Consider the following 17,772-nt stretch of genomic DNA (forward strand, 5'->3'; position numbering starts at 1 on the left):
AAAATCAAAACTGGCCGTCCGAGCGAGATATTCACACTCAAAGTTTTTGGTCCATAGTTCTCATTTTTGCAGATTAGATATTGTCAAAACTTAATATGTTGTTTGTTTTTTTCTATATTGAGAAGCTTTTTATTGCTACTAGTAGAAACGGTAACTGTTTGCAACATTGGTACCACAATTATGTACTTGGCAGAGTGGATATACTATGGTGTAAGTTTTAACCATATCATGAATTTTAAGCCAAAGCATGAAACAGACAAATAAAGGTAGCAAACGGAATTTTATTCTGGTCAATTCATTTCAGCATGTATAAAGAACACATTCTGATGCTACAATTTCTGTCACTCCAGATAAATTCTCATATGTTTACTGTTTAAGTCCACAACACATTGCAAAAGTTGAAGATTGTAATCAGGATGAGTTTGGTCCCTTTTGAATCGCTGCCGATAATTAGCAGAGTTGGAATGCATTGCCTCGGTTGTTTGTTCACTAAAGAGTCCCAAAGAACAGTTATTTCTAGAAATGAACTGAGGAACATGGAGGAAAAGAGCATAAACTTTCGGTGTCCCAGTTCTTGGAAGATTTAAATGCCTCAATCTTCTGACTGTAATTGGCTTCCAAATGTTTTCCAAAACAGGTTGATACAACAGCATGAAGTGTTTGAAGTGCACCAGTGAACTTTGCCACTTCTTGAGCTTTTCCATTGGTGCAAAAGACTACAACAGAGCAAAATTTTTAAAAAGCTAATTGCTTTCCTTTCCGTTGAACTGACCCCCATGGTATGGTTGCATGCTAATGTGCAGCTTTGAAGGCCATTCTTTGGCACCTGGTCACACTTGAAGAAAGCCCTAAAAAAATTATCTCTTGATAGCAGAGGCCACATGCTTTGACTTTGAATACTTTATTTGAATTATCTTTGAATATTTTATTTGGTTAGAATTTCATTTGGGATGTTAGTTTAAAAACTACCAAATGATAAATGGGATAATAGGATGGGACGAAAACTACCTAATGACAATGACGAAATGGACGAAAGGACGTAATTATATAAAGGACAAAATAATATAAATAATCATTATATTATTGTACGAAATGGACGAATGCAGAAATGGATGAGACTTTTTAAATCTTTATTAGAAATCAGTTCAAATGAACCAAACATAAACTTTTCTGGATATTACCAGCATAGGGAAAAAGTCAAGTGAAAACATAAACTATAGAAATATAAATTTTTTTTTTTTTTTATAACGAGCACCATTTTGTATACAAAAAAAATTTACGACCCTCACGAAAAAAACTGAAACAAATTAGAGACAAAGATCTAAGTCATACAAAAAAAAAATTATATGACGATTCTTTTTTCTAGCAATAACTTATTGTTTGACAAGTATTAAAATAAATCTAACTAATTTAGTTTCGCCTCTAAACTATCGGCGTCTGGCAATATATAAGCGATGTCGTCCCAAGGATGCCGATATAGACCTTGTTTAAGTCTTTTTTGGTCAAGATGATGACCTAAAAAATGTATATGAAATTAAAATTATTGTGTACTCAGAAAAGAAACAACAATAAAAAACATCTGACAATAGAATTATGAAAGAAAATCCTGAGAACTTTTTCTCACCTACAAATCCTATGGAACGACCAACGACAAACAAGCCATTTAATGCCCCAATTGACATATATTCATCAACTTCAGCTCTTAAAATTGAAAAGATATTTTAGCCATCTTAAAAATCAATTTAAACAAGCAAAATCTTTGTTTGACATTTAAAGTTAACAAAAGAAAAGAAAATTGAAAATCATTAAACTTATTTTACACAAAATTTTAAAGACAGTTTAACATTGAAATCAAGACAGCTTTTTTTAACTTGAACATTTACTACAAGTAAATTTGATGATAATTTTTTTTTTTTTATTACAAGCTTTTACAACATTTATGACTCTTTTTACACATAATAAAAACACCTACAACTTTTACATCTACCTTGTAAAACAGCCGCAATGACGCAATAGATCAACAAATGCTAATGCTATACAACCATCTACGTTTAGTATAAGATTCGGTTTCTATTGAGTTAAAAAGGTAAGAATTGCAGCTATATTCAGGAAACAAAGATTTCAAACTGACGAGTCTTTTGGCATTGTTTTAAAGCTATAGGATGATAAATATATGAAGATACAGAAAAAAGACGTTAAGATACCTTGGATGAAGTAATCTGTTCGACTTCCAAAGCAAAGTCAAATAACGGTGTTTGTGGAAAATGTTGTCTAATGAATTCCTTCATAATAACTACCCGCATATCAGGATCGTTTATCTAGAAACAAAAAGGATTTTAGATTTAAGTTAAAAACAAAAAATCTTAAGAAATGTAAACAAGTTATTTTTCACTAACTGATTTCACACGGTGCCCTATTCCCATTATAAGTTGGCCTTTCTTTCTCATGTCATTAACAAATTCCATGGCAGTTTTACCAGCGTCAAACGCTTCTGAGAATTGAGTAGCAGCACCATCTAATGCTCCACCAAATCGATCACCCTAAATATGATCGACTCAGTTGATCATATAATAAAACAGAAATTTTTTTGGTTCCCAGTAAATAGTCAGTTAATCCTAATGGTTAATTTAGATAAAACTTAGTTGAAACCGAATTAAAAAATTACGATTGTAAGTAATCCTGAGCATAGCGAAGATATAAGATCTTTCCCGGCACGTGTTGTAACTATTGTATTATGTGCTCCTGATACAGCTAAAATAAAATTTTGAAATATAACAAAATCAATCTTTTTTTGTTTAGATTGCATAAAACATTATTTCATGAGTTATAGTTAAATTTTAGTTAAAAGAATATTACCTGGACCATGATCAGCAGTTATCATTAGACAGATTTCAATGAACTTGCATGCATATGAAGGCAATCTACACATTTACAAACATCTATCTATTTACTAATTTACAAGTTTTGTTAATCTGAAAAAGCTAACATTTTTAAATATAACAGTGACACTGTATAATATCAAATAATAGTTATTAAATACAAAAGCGACACTATATAATATCAAATAATAGTTATTAAATATAACAGTGACACTGTATAATATCAAATAATAGTTATTGGTCTACACACCTCCTTTGAAACCAAAGTAAGCCTAACACACCTCCAATACCCAGTTCTTTCTAATGAAAACAAGTTTCATTCAATATTAAAATAATACTATAAACAAATGTCAGTCAAATAATAGCCAGTGTGAAACAAAAAATTTTAAAAAAAGAAGAAAATAGACCTTAAATATATCGGAAATTTTCATTCCAGCATATACCAGCTCATGCCCTCTCTCATCACATATTGCAGAGATAAATGAAGAAGGCTTACGAATTAATCCAAGTCCCTAGAAAAATATATCTGTGTTACCTCAAAAGCTTACTAAGATTTATGATTAAAAAAACAACTCAAATAAAATTTTAAAAAAACACAAGAAAAAAATTTGAACCTGAGCCCAGTCGTAATCCATAGGTACAGTTGGTGGTTGAATTTCTGGCCGTGGAACGATTGTTCCAACTGCAACCAGCTTTTCGTAAATAAATCTATAGAACAGTTCATGAATCTTAGAAATGTTATCAAAAGATTAAGTTAAAAAAAAGATTAAAACTTTTATAAAAGAAACATTTACTTAATTAGCTTATCAAGTTCATCAAAAGAATCTGGTACATAAGCTCCTGCTTCTTTTAATGCCTAATAGAAAACAGTTTCATATTTTTTATTTAGATAAATATTTTTATATTTTCCAGAAAATTTTATATTCCTTCTATTGTCTCTTGAATATAAAAATAATATTTTTTAATCAAAACTGGTAAGTACTAATTTACTTTGTTTTTTGCAACAGCAGTCTCAGCCAAATTGTTAGCACAAGCATTTGCATGCCCAAATTGAACCTAGATGAATTAGGAAAAAAAAAATTTTAGGTTAATCAAGTTTTATTGTTCTAATATACTGAAAAATCTAACACCTTTGAAAGATGCACAAAGTCCTGCTGTCAATAGTGTTACACAAATTTGGTGTGTTACATTTGTGTAATCCTCACTCCTACACTATCCACCAAAACTAAGCAAACACATATTAAAATTTATAATAAAATTGTTACATTATAGTACACTACAGATTATTTTGATTGTAATACAAAAAAAAAAAAATTGATTTACTTAAAATATGGCATAAACATCTATTCTATGCAAGATAGATATATATTGACACAACAATATAACAAAAAAAAATTACTGAAAGAGAAAATACATTATTATTTTCAACTACAAAACTAAACAAACTTTTAAAAGTATATCATCATAAGCATATCAGATTAGTAAATGATGGCATATCCATTGCTCTTAATCACATCAGTACATATGTAAGGTATACACTCGATAAGTTTGTCAATTTTATCTTGTTATATTTGTGATCATGCAGCTTGAAGTTCCTAATACAATTCTTCAGCATTTCTGAACCTACCATGCAAACAAACTCTATCATTTGGGTAAGGAGGTTGCCAGGTCATTGCATTACAGATATTTTGTTTGAACATCAAAACTCATTAAATCAAACCATGATTTAATGATTTTTTTATGTGTGTTTGGAATAATTGTCCTTTTGGAACATCCACATTACAGGGATTTTTTTCATCTACAAAAAGTAACATTTGCTTCTCCAGAATTGAATTATACATGTATTTGTTCATTTTACTTTCCATGTGATGGAGTAGTGCCAATTCAGAGAATCCTGAAATGCACCCCAAAAACATCAAGCAATTGCCAAACCTCAAGTTTCATGTTTCTAATATGTGTTCACTTATTACAATTGTTTGCCAACTGACCTTCTCATATTTCAATTACTATTAGAACCTCTCAGGCTAAACTTTTACTCACCCAACCATAATATTTATCTCCACTGCTCTAGCATACAATTTCTGTGAGCCTTTGTAAATTCCAAATATGTGTTTCAATTGTTTGGTGATTTGAATGGTTTTATTTGCTGCATGATACCTATACAACCATGAATTACCCAAAGATTGCAATACAGTATTTTCTTACATTTGTAGTGTATTAAGCTTTAAGAGACTAATTACAAAACTATTATGCCTTACTTAGTTAAAACCCAGATCAAAATGAACAATTTATTTTTAAATTGCAACGTTGTTCTACAATTTAACGATATCAAAACAAAAAGTTCTTTTGTTTTGAAATGAAAAACTACTTTTATACTATTTTTGTATTCATACAAAAAAACAGTTAAAAGAGGTCATACAAGTGAGAATAAAACAAGAATATATTCCATATTATTAGCAAATAGTATATGTAATAAAAGTTTTTACTTTAAAACTGTTTTATAACTATTTTAAACATTTTTGTTTTCTGGAACATCATTTTTATTTAGAGTTACCTTAGTTTTGGAGGACAGCGTATTGGGCTATGTTACAAACATTATGCCACCAAACATTGAGCAGCACAAATCAAAAGAAATTGCAATGTTGATTTGAGGAAATTTTAATGCTATATTTGCATTACATAAAGTTGGGAGGACATATTGAGATATTTTTTAATATTTTAAAACCTTTGAGTATTAGTCACCAGTTACAAGAATAAAGGTGAGCAAACAAATGTCTGCAAACTGCATGAACCCCACTGGTGATTTAAAGAATTTTGGTATTTATGGTTTTCTTTCTGTAAACAAAAATTTATGTCGAGGGAGTCTGTTCAAATCTAAAATCATAAAAACTATTATTCAAAAGACTTTTAATACCTCTGTTGAAAGCATTTCAGCACATGTTCCAATACACCATGCTATAACTGGCTTTTTAATTTTTCCACCTTTAATTGCTTCACATATGCTGTACTCATCTGTTCCACCAACCTTAAAAACAATACATACAGAATGAAATATATAATCAAAAAGAAAAAAATACAGTTAAATTTTCCTAGATAACTCATAATACTTCTCCAAGAAGGACCATCATTTTGATTTCTGGATTAGCTTCATACCGAAGAAAGTGATCAAGAAAAACAGTCCCAGGGTATCTAAACAAAAAACTTGAATGAAGACAATATGCAGTTTGCAAGATAATAACAATAAAAAAAACTAAAAAAAAAGAGAATCTGACCTATCGCCTCCAATTGCAATACCTTCATTCACACCATCGCTGTTTCGAGATATGATGTTATTTAATTCATTTGACAAACCACCAGAGCGAGAAACATAACCAACACTAAATAATTAACACTAAGATAAAATGATTTTCTATGCAATTATAAACTTTTTTTGATTGCGTTTTATTTTTATGATTGTGTAATTTTTAGAACAAACCATGAAACATCTTCTTTTCAAACTTTTCAAAGCATAACTTTACAAAAAGAATTAAAAACCTTCCAGGACGGTAGAGTTTTGATGCAAGTATGTTATCAAGCATACCACCAGTGTTACCAATTTTAAAGCAACCTGGTTTAATGCCTCCAACCTAAATAAATACAAGTGCAATAGAAAAAACCTGGAGTAACTTGTTTAATGTCTTTAAACCAGTAAATTGAAAAAAAAGATTACAGTTTTCCTAATATGTAAGAGATATTTGCAAAAAAAAAAAAGATCAATTAACTCACTGTTGCTGGTCCAATGATTGTGACACCTTTTTCTTTTGCTTTTTTATTAAGTATCTGTGTAATCCTTTCTGGTATACCTTCAGCAATAATAGCAACTGTTTTGAACTAGAAAATAATTTGTAACTAAAAATACATAAGCTTTTTATGATTGTGATAAATCAAAAAAATTCTCTTGAGTCCTCAAGATCATACATGCCACACGTAATAATACTCCTCTAGATATTATCAACTCATAACAGATAAACCAACGATGCTGTATTTTTTTTTGCATTTTGTTATAAGTATTGATATAAATAAAAATATAGTTGTTAGAAATAATTACAGTAAAAAGCTTACAGATAACATTTTATAGTTAAATAACTTTTGATCATTTAAAAACTGGTTCAGACCTGAGGGTAGGCAAGCGCTTCTACAGTTGCATCATATGCTGATCTCAGAGAGGCAAAATTAACTAGCACACTTGCATTTGGGTGTTTTTTGGTAGCATCATCAAAATTTACAAATACTAAAAATAATATTTAAATATTTTTTACTACCTTTTTAGTAATCTTGCTAATTAGAATAATCAATTCTAAAATGTCTTAGAATTGATTACTCTAACAACTTGAATAATCCTTACTAATGGCAACTTTTGTAAGAAAAAAAAAATACTGAGTAATTATTAAAATACAGATGTTTTGATTGATATTTGTTTGTATCAAACAACATATTGAGATTTTTCTATTTCTTTAGTTTAAAAGAACAACAGTATATTAAGTGTTCACTTAATGTGCTGAATGATGAAAGCACTGTATACTTTATAATTAAATACAACTTAGAGAACAAAAATTGCAAACCTTGGATCATAATTTCTTTATGTCCGAAATAAAACCGCTGATTGTGGTTGCCACTAAAATAAACCCATAAAAGTAACACTGATAAATATTCAAAAATCATGTTAAAAAAAAAATAGAACAAAGTAAAATGTTACAATCTGTAACTAACATACTTTATAGACAGATTACATCAACAAACACATTAATAATATTTGCATGAACAATAAACTGTAGTAAACCTGAAAGGGTACACTATAGCAAGAACTGAAGGATCTTTTCTTCGACAGACAAAATCAAAATCTAGCATACCCTGTAAATTGAACAAATTTTTATGACATTATCCAAGATTTTAAAAGTAAAATTTGAACAAAAGAAAATAAAATTCTTTACAATAAAATATTCACTTGCTAATTAGTTTTAAGCTTAGATTTAAAAACAAACTTTGAATTTAACTATCTTATTGCAGGGTTTTTAAAATAAATTCATTTTGAAAGATTTCTTTTTCATAAAATGGTGACCTCCTTTTTTTGTTTATAATTTTACATCAAATATCACTTAAGAAATTGTGATTGAATATTAAGTTTAATTTATTAAGTGGTATTTTTTTTTAATATACTGCCTTTTCAAACTGATTTAAGCAGAAAATAAACAAATGCATATGAAAAGAATGCTTTCTAAACCTTCCATATAAATTATCATGAAGATTTGGAGGTTAAGAATAGTGCAACTTATTCAACAATTAAAACTGAGAAACTATTCTGGTAGTCCTAAATTATCTTTTTTTTTTGAATTGAAGACAATTTTTTGATGATTGGTTTGATATAAATATGAGAAAAAATATTTGATGAGATAAATGATCAATTAAGTGTGACAAAACAAGAAAATGATTACTCAAGTAATTTGACAGAATAAGAACCAACACTTATTTTATTCTAGTATCAAAAGTTGTAAGTAAAAACTATAAAAAGTTAAACAAAGAATCTGAACTTCACAAAGAAGAGCATTTTTACCATTAGCATTTGCTGAAATTCTATAGTAAAGAATATTATAGACTATATTTCTACCATTACATTCATTCATATTCATATTTTGTTGTTATTGTTGGTGACTCTAACCCAAAAATAACTGTTTAAAAAAAAGTCAAAAAGTCAAAAAATTACAAACTGCTTTTTTAAACTTCATAAAGCTTTGTGAAAAATGAACACAAAGATTTTCTTTATTAATATTTGTACCTGAATAGCTCTTAGTTGCATTCCCCAAACAATCGATTGTGTTTTGTCAGAAAACAGGTTGCAGGTATTTTCAGATGATGTTTTAATTTGAACATCAGGACTGTATGATGAAGATTTTGGTATGTATGATGAAACACTTTCCTATATATTTTCAAAAAATTTTAAAAAATTTGAAACATAAAATTTCTTTTACCATTTTTCATTCTTCATTCAGTTTTCAAGTAAGAAAAATAGATAAAATCCAGACTTCATTTGTTATTATATCTCAAAATAGTGAAGATAATTACTTCATTTGTAACTTTTGTGAAGTCAAAAGAAGCATCTATTTGTGTTGATTTAGGGGTACTAGTTTTGTTCAATGCCATTCCAACTATTGCTGTCATATGTGTTTCTGGTCCAAATACATGCAATGGAACACCAAGCTTTTCACCTAAAATTAAACAAAACTTTGAATTGTTAAAAATAAAAAAAAAAAGCTTATTTTAAATGAGAATACCAAACATTTTTATTGTTGTTGTTGTTTTTTTATGATAACCTTTGAAATATCAGCACATCTCTGTTTACCAAACAGTGAACACATAAATATAACTACCGTGTATTTTACATAACTACAAGAATTTTGGTTGTTATTATCATCATCAATTCCTTATCTTTTACATTAAAAAAAAATGCAAAAACATTTATTAGATCTTAACTAAACAGTTAGCATAAAAAACAGAAACTTTCATTTCAAAATAATGCAGAATATCAACAACAAAAATATGAAAAATTTTGAAAAAAATTCCAATTTTATATTGACTTCCATTTTTTTACTTATTTATGCTAAACAAGATAAACTGCTCAAGTTACTGTAAGAATCAAAATTATCGATTCTAATTTTTAAATAAGTTTTTTGTCTCATCTATTCAAAATTCTGAGCATGGTAATTTTGTTAAGACTTTTTCTGTTATAATAATTAGTATAAAATCTTGTTGATCAATTTTTATTATTATTATTATTATTATTATTATCATTATTATTATTATTATTATTATTATTATTATTATTATTATTATTATTATTATTATTATTATTATTATTATTATTATTATTATTATTATTATTATTATTATTATTATTATTATATCAGTAATAATAATAATAAAAATTGTATATAAGCATACAAGTAATTTTTATATTGGATTAGGAATATCTTTCGTGAAAAATTACAAAGTGAAGGAACTTCAATGTTAAATTAATAAAATGGTTAACTTTTTTTTTTGTTATAAAATATGTTTTAAAAGTTAACAGTAACATTTCACTAAAATTTTAGCATATGCCCTTTTTTAAATTTATCTATAATTTTTACAAGATAAACTTCAAAATAACTAATAACCAAGTAATAACAAAATAAATATCTAATACAAATGACTATAAGATTAATAAAAAATTTCATGGAGCAAATAAAGGGTTTATATATATATATATATATATATATATATATATATATATATATATATATATAAATATATATATAAACTTCAATAATTACCTACGTCTCTCATTATTCTTAATCCTTCTTGGTAGTTTGGACCACCTCTGCGAACATATATCTCAATTTTATGATGAATAAGTTCTTTTTGATAACTCTTTAGAGCTCGGACAATTCCCTGATAAGGATTAGAAAATGATAACATTTTGTAATTTAAAACAATAAATTTTTAAAATCATGAAAGTTACAATAATAGTTTTTTTTTTTTTTTTTTTTTGAAATTTACATGTAAGATTTAAAAAAGATTTAAAAAAAAAATTTTTTTAAAAAAGACTTGCAAATAAAATTTTTTTATAACATTATAACTAGTATATAGCAAAAAATTTCTTACAGTAAATGTGTCTGCTACATTTGTAAAGTTGGCAATTCCACCACCAATGATGAGAACTTTTCCTGGATAAAATCAAATTTTTGTTGCCAGTTTGTTTAAACATTATTAAACCTCAGCCAAACACCAGAAGTTGACATAACATTACAAACTCCAACTTCAAAAATTTATAGGAGAAAAAAAAAAGATGGACAAGATTCAAATAACAAAACACTTTTCAACTAAAATATAAGAAATCAGCAGAATTTGATTAAAAATTCTTCAACAGTAATTTTTCATGCATAAGAGGTGATTTTCTCAGCAGCTGAAACATTAGATGCTCTAGAATGGAACTTGCTAATGATTCAGTTGCTAAAAACAACTCAGTTAGAAACAACTTTTTATTAATTTTATTGAACTTTACTAATAATAATAATTAGTAAATATCAACTTATATCTTTATTTTAAAAAAAAGTGGTAACAGATACATATTTTATTGAATTTTACTACTATGAATTAGTTAGTGCCAACTTATGTCTTCTTTTTTAAAAAAAAAAAAATAATAAACAAGGTAACGGATACACATTAGGAATATGCTGACCTTCAGGGTGAACTGGTCCCTCTGTCATCAGTTTTAAGATTGTCTTAGCATATTGGAATGTCTGAGACTCATTTGGTGCTCCAGAATATTCACCATAGTTTGCTAATTCGCTGCTACCACCAAATTCTACAACAGTATCACTAAACAGAAATACTCAATGGAAAAATAATTCATTATTGTAATATATCACTATAAAAGATTGCAATGTAAGTATGAACAAACAGTATAATTTTATTGCAACTGATGTTTACTTGCCACCATTAAATAAAAGGATGGTGTTTTTTCACTAAATAAGTGGCAATTACTTTTACAAACAGCAATTGCATAAAGTCCAGTTGTGTAAAATCCTTTTAAGAATAAAATGACCTTTAAAAAAAAACTTGTTAAAAACTTTTGCAATGAAAAATATGCTTTAAGTGACCAAAAAAGCAGACTTAAAAGCATTCTCATTCATTAAGATTTAAAAATTAGTTTTTAAATTTAATCAAGAAAAAACAATATAATTTACTTTTTGTTTTGTTTAACAGTTAAAGTAATGAAGTGCTAAATACACTGAGATTAGGAAAATAATTACTAACTTTAAAAAAGAAAAATAACATCACAATTAACATTACCTTAATTATTACAGAAATAACAAACTTTATGAGAACTCATTAAATTTTACATACTAACTTAACTACCTGTATACTACAGAAGCACCTCCTCCAGCCACCATTGTCCATATTCGACCATTTTTGTTGAGAATTGTAAACTTCAATGATGCTCCACTCTTGCAGTCAAGATCAGCTATGAAATCTTCCTGTGTGATGTTTTAAAAAACCAGAGTAATTTACACGAATATTTTGTATAAAAATATTACTCAGATTCAGCTATCAGAATATCAGAATCATGCTTAATGTAAAGATGCATAATAAAACATATTTTTTTAAAATGTTTTAGATTTTTAAAATGTCTTTTATTTTTGTTGTTGCATTTATTTTAAATTTGATAACATTTCTAATAGATAAATCAATTATCATGAGTAAAGAGAAACTTTTAGACTATGTTTAAACCAAATGTATTATTACATTTAAGTTTCAAAGAGGTTGCCATGGGGATTTTGAAAAAAATGGCTAATTTTAGGAAATTACATAAAGTTCCTGAGCCTTTAAATAAATTCTTTATGATCTTGAGGGACCTCTAAAATTTTTTTTCAAAGACTAATTTTTTAAACTTAGTGTTATTTCATCATATGTAACATGTTTAAAAGGGCGTAATGAACCACCCTTATATGCATGCTGTATTTGTTAGCTATATATCTAAACATGCCTAAAATTCTTTATAGTGAATTCTGTTTATTATATTTTTACATCTGTTAACATAAAAAGAAACTAAAGAAACAATGGAAAATCCCTTAACAAACTTTAGGAAAAAAAATTGGGATGATTAAAAAAACTTTCAATGTTTCAGCCACAACATTGAGTAGAAGATTTTTAAAAAAGCAATGGTGCTACAAAAAGAGATTTCTGAGGTAATAGAACAATACTAATTCATACCTTAGAAGATAAATTAAGTATGCACTTAATGGATATAAAGACAAGGTTTTTCGGTTTAAAAACTGAAGATCTAAGGTAACTGGTGTTCGAATAGTGGAAAAAAAAAAAAAAAATCAAGCATAGCTTTAATCACAATTTAAGAACTAAAAAATAGTTGAGCAGATATTTAAAACGTAATCCATGAATCTCACTGAGAACACAAGAAAATACACCATATGGTCATGCATAAAAACAGCATCAACTGTTGTTTTACCAAATAATCTGTAATGATGGAACAGTATAAGTTTCCTCCTAAAAATATGAATGCAATTAGAACATCTGTGCCACAAATCTTTTTCTTTTCTCAAAAAAGTTCAAAAAATGTGTTTATGGATCATGTTCCAAAAGGCAGTAAAGCATTTTGTCACAAAAAAAGTGTAAATTGCAAGTGAGATTTCCTTAAAATGAGTTGAACATTTTGTGCACTTCTTAGTGTGCCAAAAAATAACAAAACACTTCTTCTGATAGATTACTACAACAGTCATAAAAGCTTCCCAATTTTGGAATATGAAAAAGAAAATGGCATTGTGTATTTTTTATTTCTTGAAGCATCATGCTCATGACATTGGATTTTTCAGTCCATTACAAATATAGTAAGGCAGCATCCAGGTAGAGCTGTGACATTTTTTCAAGTAGCTGGTCTTTTAGACAATCAATATTTAAAGTTTTACATCAGTTAATGCTTTACATGCTTTTATCAAAACTGGAATATATCCCTTCAATCCAAATGTTTTTGAAGATTGGTTGTTTGTGTCTTCATTAACAACAGAAAAAGGTAAGCAAGCTAAGAACACAGATAAAATACAAGAATTTAGGAACCAACACATTTGGAAATGATTTCTTCCATATCAAAAGCTTCTATCTGCATTGGATCTTCTGTTTTAACTAAAAGGGCTAAGATCTAGTATACAAGCATTGCCCCAAATGCCTATAGCAACTTCACAAACTTAATTAAAAAAGGCATGAAAATAAGGAAATTTGAACCTATGAATACCACATAAAATATCCAAGAATTAAAGAACAAGGCAAAAGAAAAATTTGTTAGAAAAGCAAAAAGAAAGGTAGTTGTAGAAAAATTCTCAGCGAGAAAAATAAAGCAAGTAACATCAAAGTTAATTTTGAATCAAAACATGTTTGTATTGTGATGAACTTTATTTACTACCTCACCCTAGAAAACCATAGATTTTGATTCAGAAATGTAGATCTTGGTGTCATTGTCAAAATTTATATATGAACTATGCTTATAGATCAAATACTTATTTTCTTTTTTTAAATGTGTTTTCATTAATTAAAAAAAAACAAAAAAATTTCTTATTTGCCTAATTTATTTAAAATGTGCCATCATAAGAGCAGTTTGTTGCATTTTTTTTACTTGCAATTTGTTTTTAATGTTAACAACTTATACTAAAAACAGTTAGTAATCCTGAGGGTCATTATTATTCTGCATGTTAGAGGGGAATGACTCATCAAAAATTATTTTTACTATTTCAGGTTATGACTCAGTGAAGCATTAAAGTTAAGTATGTCATCATTCGCACCTTTTCCCCATACCTCAACTTTTTGCTACAAGCAAAGCCTAGGTTAAAAGTATTTTCCAATCAGCTAAAGTAATAAACAAAATAGAATAAATGAAACACCAACCTCTGGATATGCTTCTCTCCCAAATGGTGGGGGGAACTTTAATTTTGTTTTGCCCCACTTTGTACTACATAAGTAATCTGCAGTAGCATCTATTTTGGCTGCCATATCAAGAACAAATATTCCATCATTGTTCACAACAATTGGATTAATTTCCATGTAAGTAAAATGTAAATTTACATAAACATCATATAAGCTTTTAATGAAACTTGCAAGTAATAACTTTTTATCATCAACAACATTTGTTAACAGCTGATATTGGATCTGTGAAACACTCAATTCTTCTCCAATAGAAAGTGATAATTTTAATGTCTGAAAATTATAAAAGGAAAACCTTAAGACATAAGTTTTTAAATTTGTAAGTTGATATAAATTTCATTTATAAAAAACTTTTTTTTTATAATAAATTATTTGATTAAAAAAACAAAACAAACTCTAATATATCATTAGAGCCAAAAAAAAAATCCCAGTTCAGAAAAATTTCAAAATTCTTCAACAAATTTATGAATAAACTGAACTTTGAACAGAAACCAACTTTGGTTAAACCTTGATCCTTATTTATTACATCTATTATCTGATACAAAATGAAAAGAGAAAAAAAAAAGTAAAGCACTTTTTATTATCAGATGAATTGTTACCAAAAATTATATATTTCCAACTCATTTTACATGCAGTGAATGTTTTTTCACAGAGACTAAGTGTCAATTAACTCTTATATCAACCTTAGACAGATAGACCAGCAATTTTAATAATACTTGTGTCTAAACTACAATTACCAGTTTAAATCTGTTGGGTAGATATTCATGGTTACACTTGTAATTGCATTTACTCTTTTAAATTGTAGCCAATGCAACTTAATTGGATATTGCATTAATGTAAGAATTTTTGGTTTGAATCATGACATATTTTAATGCCTTGGTTTCTCTTAAAGATTTAGGTTTTTTTTTTAAGATTTGGAAAATGCATACAAAAAATATTAAAATCTGAAATGTAAAAGGAAACAATCTATCTTTACAGAGAATAGTTTTTAATAGAGAAGATGACTTTTGGACAGTTAGTTAGCTTTGCAAAAATAAGTAATTTACCTTTGAATCTACATCACCTACTTCAATACCTCCTTGATGATGAAAAAGAATTAGATCATGATCACGCTTACTTAGTATACAAACATACATTTCTTCATCCTAGAATTTACATAAGATACTATAAGCATATTATATATAAGTATATTTATATAATATACATACAATATACCATAAAAAAGGTTGTAAAAAGTTGACTCAGTGTATAAGTAAACCATAAATAAATATTATCTTTTTTAATTTTAAAATTTTAATTAAAGTCTTGAATCAATAAGTCTCTTCTTAGACCTTTAAGGAACATCTTAAAGTCTCAACAAAAAACCAGTATTTATGGTAATTAACAATAATTTTTACTAAAGAAAAGCAAATTTTAGATTGAAGTGTTCAAAACAAGTGTTTAAATTGACTACAAACCATGAAAGCAAAAAACTATTTTACTTCATGTTCAGCAACACTTACCATAGTATGTAAGATGAATGGCTCAACAATAAAATGCTTTAAATAACCTGTCGCCCTATCCACCTAAATATGTAAAAAATAATTGAAAAGTATGAAAACTGAGCTTGAATCATTTTTTTCTTTCTTTTTAAGGGCTTTTTTTTCCTACAAAGAAAGAAAAAAGATGATTTAAGTTCATGTTTATGTCTTGACTCTTTTTACCCTAATAAACAAAAAAAAACTTCACAGCAATAAATTGATATCAAAAATTGTAATTAATCTCTAATATACTGTAACTGTATTTTTTTAGTAGGTTTGTTATGAAATTGTAAGGATAATAACTTAATATTGGTTTTCTGAAATTTTAATTTTTATATAAAGACTTGTACAAAAAGTTGTGTTTCATTTTTTTGGGAGACCTACCCACAAAGGGAAAGATTGTAAATTAAGATAATACATACTTTTATTTCTTTACTAGTAGTCTCCATAATCCATTGCTTAACACCATCCCAATCAATATTAACTTTAAGCAATCCCAGCTTTCCACGTCTTTTAATAAGTTGATCAGGCTTTACAACAAGTTTCTAGTTAAAAATGTATTGTACATTAGAAAAGTATGTTACATCAAAGAGTTATGCAGGATGTAAAAATGTAAGTTTAAGTAGTCATATTTTTACTTTCTCTAATAACCATGAGTTTGCTTTTTCAACTTCATTTAGATCTTCACCAGCATGAACTGACAAAAACCGAGGTAATACAAAAGATTCACATTGCAAATGACATGAAAGTAAACGCTTTCCATCTGCTTCGAAAATTCCTTTTGATGACATAATTACAGCTGTGAAAACAAATTCAGATTTTATATATACATTTATATGAAGATATATATTGTATAGTGATACAAGTATGTGTTTGTAACATAGCATACATAAAAAGCATATATATATATATATATATATATATATATATATATATATATATATATATATATATATATATATATATATATATATATATATATATATATAGGTTTAAACAATTAAAACCCTTTTATTGATCTAATATATAAATTGGTGAGCAATATCTTTACCAAATAATAACTTCAAAACTTAAAATCCTGGTGCAGACTTAAAATCATTGTTATTTTAATTTCTAAATACATTTTTGCGTAATAAGGTCCGAAGTTGGGGGACGTTCGGAATTACCGGAACCCAACTAACAAAACTTCCGAATGTCATGTAGAACCAATGATATATATTAACATATTTAATATATATTAATATATATTCATGTAAGTTTATGTTTATATATATCATTGTGTAGAACTTTCGGAACTTTTCGGAAAAAAAAAATTAACTTATTGACAACAAAATTTATAAAAAACTAAACACTAAACATTAATTTTTTTTTTCCCTTAAGAAAGTTACAAGCAATAACTTTTTTATTGTTGCTATACTTAACAAGTTATATTTTACTTTTCATCTGTAGAGAAGATTCAGTTTTTAATTCTTATTTTCTTTTCTTTTTTTTTTTTTTTTTCTATCATCTCATCGACGGATATGTATATAGGGTAGACCGGGGGAAGCCGACACCTTAATACAATTTGATTTTTATAATTTTTTAGGTTAGTTAGGTTTTTAATTTCTAATTAGTTACAATTTTGGTGAAAGAACCTAAAGATTTGTCCTAATTTTCTGCATCAAATTAATATGTAATGTTTTAAAATTATTTACGTTACAAATGTTAGATGAATATTTTTCGTAATTTAAGCTCATTGTCAGTATTTTCCCAGCCGCCGGGGTAATTGCGACACCACTTTGGGGTAATACCGACATTAGTAATTAATAAGACAATTATTTTAGCAAACGTGTTTTGTTGTTATATAGAGTAAATAAACGTAGAATATAATT

At 27.2% G+C, this 17,772-nt stretch overlaps 1 protein-coding gene across 1 annotated transcript; it reads right to left on the reverse strand.

Annotated features, from left to right (window-relative positions):
- Window positions 1-1,219: 1,219 nt before the first annotated feature.
- LOC149887116 (ATP-citrate synthase-like) lies at window positions 1,220-17,082 on the reverse strand. The gene is made up of 32 exons (XM_090089738.1): window positions 16,953-17,082; window positions 16,540-16,700; window positions 16,324-16,446; window positions 15,884-15,946; window positions 15,428-15,526; window positions 14,346-14,654; window positions 11,811-11,929; window positions 11,131-11,270; window positions 10,554-10,615; window positions 10,223-10,340; window positions 8,979-9,121; window positions 8,692-8,832; window positions 7,699-7,769; window positions 7,481-7,533; window positions 7,034-7,149; window positions 6,645-6,749; window positions 6,414-6,505; window positions 6,152-6,256; window positions 5,987-6,068; window positions 5,794-5,904; window positions 3,870-3,935; window positions 3,674-3,735; window positions 3,494-3,587; window positions 3,287-3,391; window positions 3,130-3,179; window positions 2,857-2,921; window positions 2,666-2,751; window positions 2,397-2,540; window positions 2,205-2,318; window positions 1,988-2,070; window positions 1,625-1,701; window positions 1,220-1,515 (listed from the first exon to the last, which is right to left on the reverse strand). Exons 2-32 carry the CDS (start codon window positions 16,690-16,692, stop codon window positions 1,406-1,408), a joined length of 3,261 nt encoding a protein of 1,086 aa, XP_089945864.1. The 5' UTR covers window positions 16,693-16,700; window positions 16,953-17,082; the 3' UTR covers window positions 1,220-1,405.
- Between the last annotated feature and the right edge of the window lie 690 nt (window positions 17,083-17,772).

This window comes from Hydra viridissima, unplaced genomic scaffold (genome assembly GCF_058129835.1).
Source record: "Hydra viridissima isolate aposymbiotic clone 2 unplaced genomic scaffold, HvirCarnegie_v1 scaffold_6, whole genome shotgun sequence".
Lineage (NCBI taxonomy): Eukaryota > Metazoa > Cnidaria > Hydrozoa > Anthoathecata > Hydridae > Hydra > Hydra viridissima.

Excerpts from the sequence above, each read along its gene's own strand:
- LOC149887116 (XM_090089738.1), bottom strand. The coding sequence starts at position 16,692 with ATGTCATCAAAAGGAATTTTCGAAGCAGATGGAAAGCGTTTACTTTCA. Across the intron at positions 3,936-5,793 it reads CTGAAATGCTTTCAACAGAG|GTTCAATTTGGGCATGCAAA; the intron begins GTATTAAAAGTC and ends TAATTCATCTAG. Across the intron at positions 3,736-3,869 it reads CTGCTGTTGCAAAAAACAAA|GCATTAAAAGAAGCAGGAGC; the intron begins GTAAATTAGTAC and ends GTTTTCTATTAG.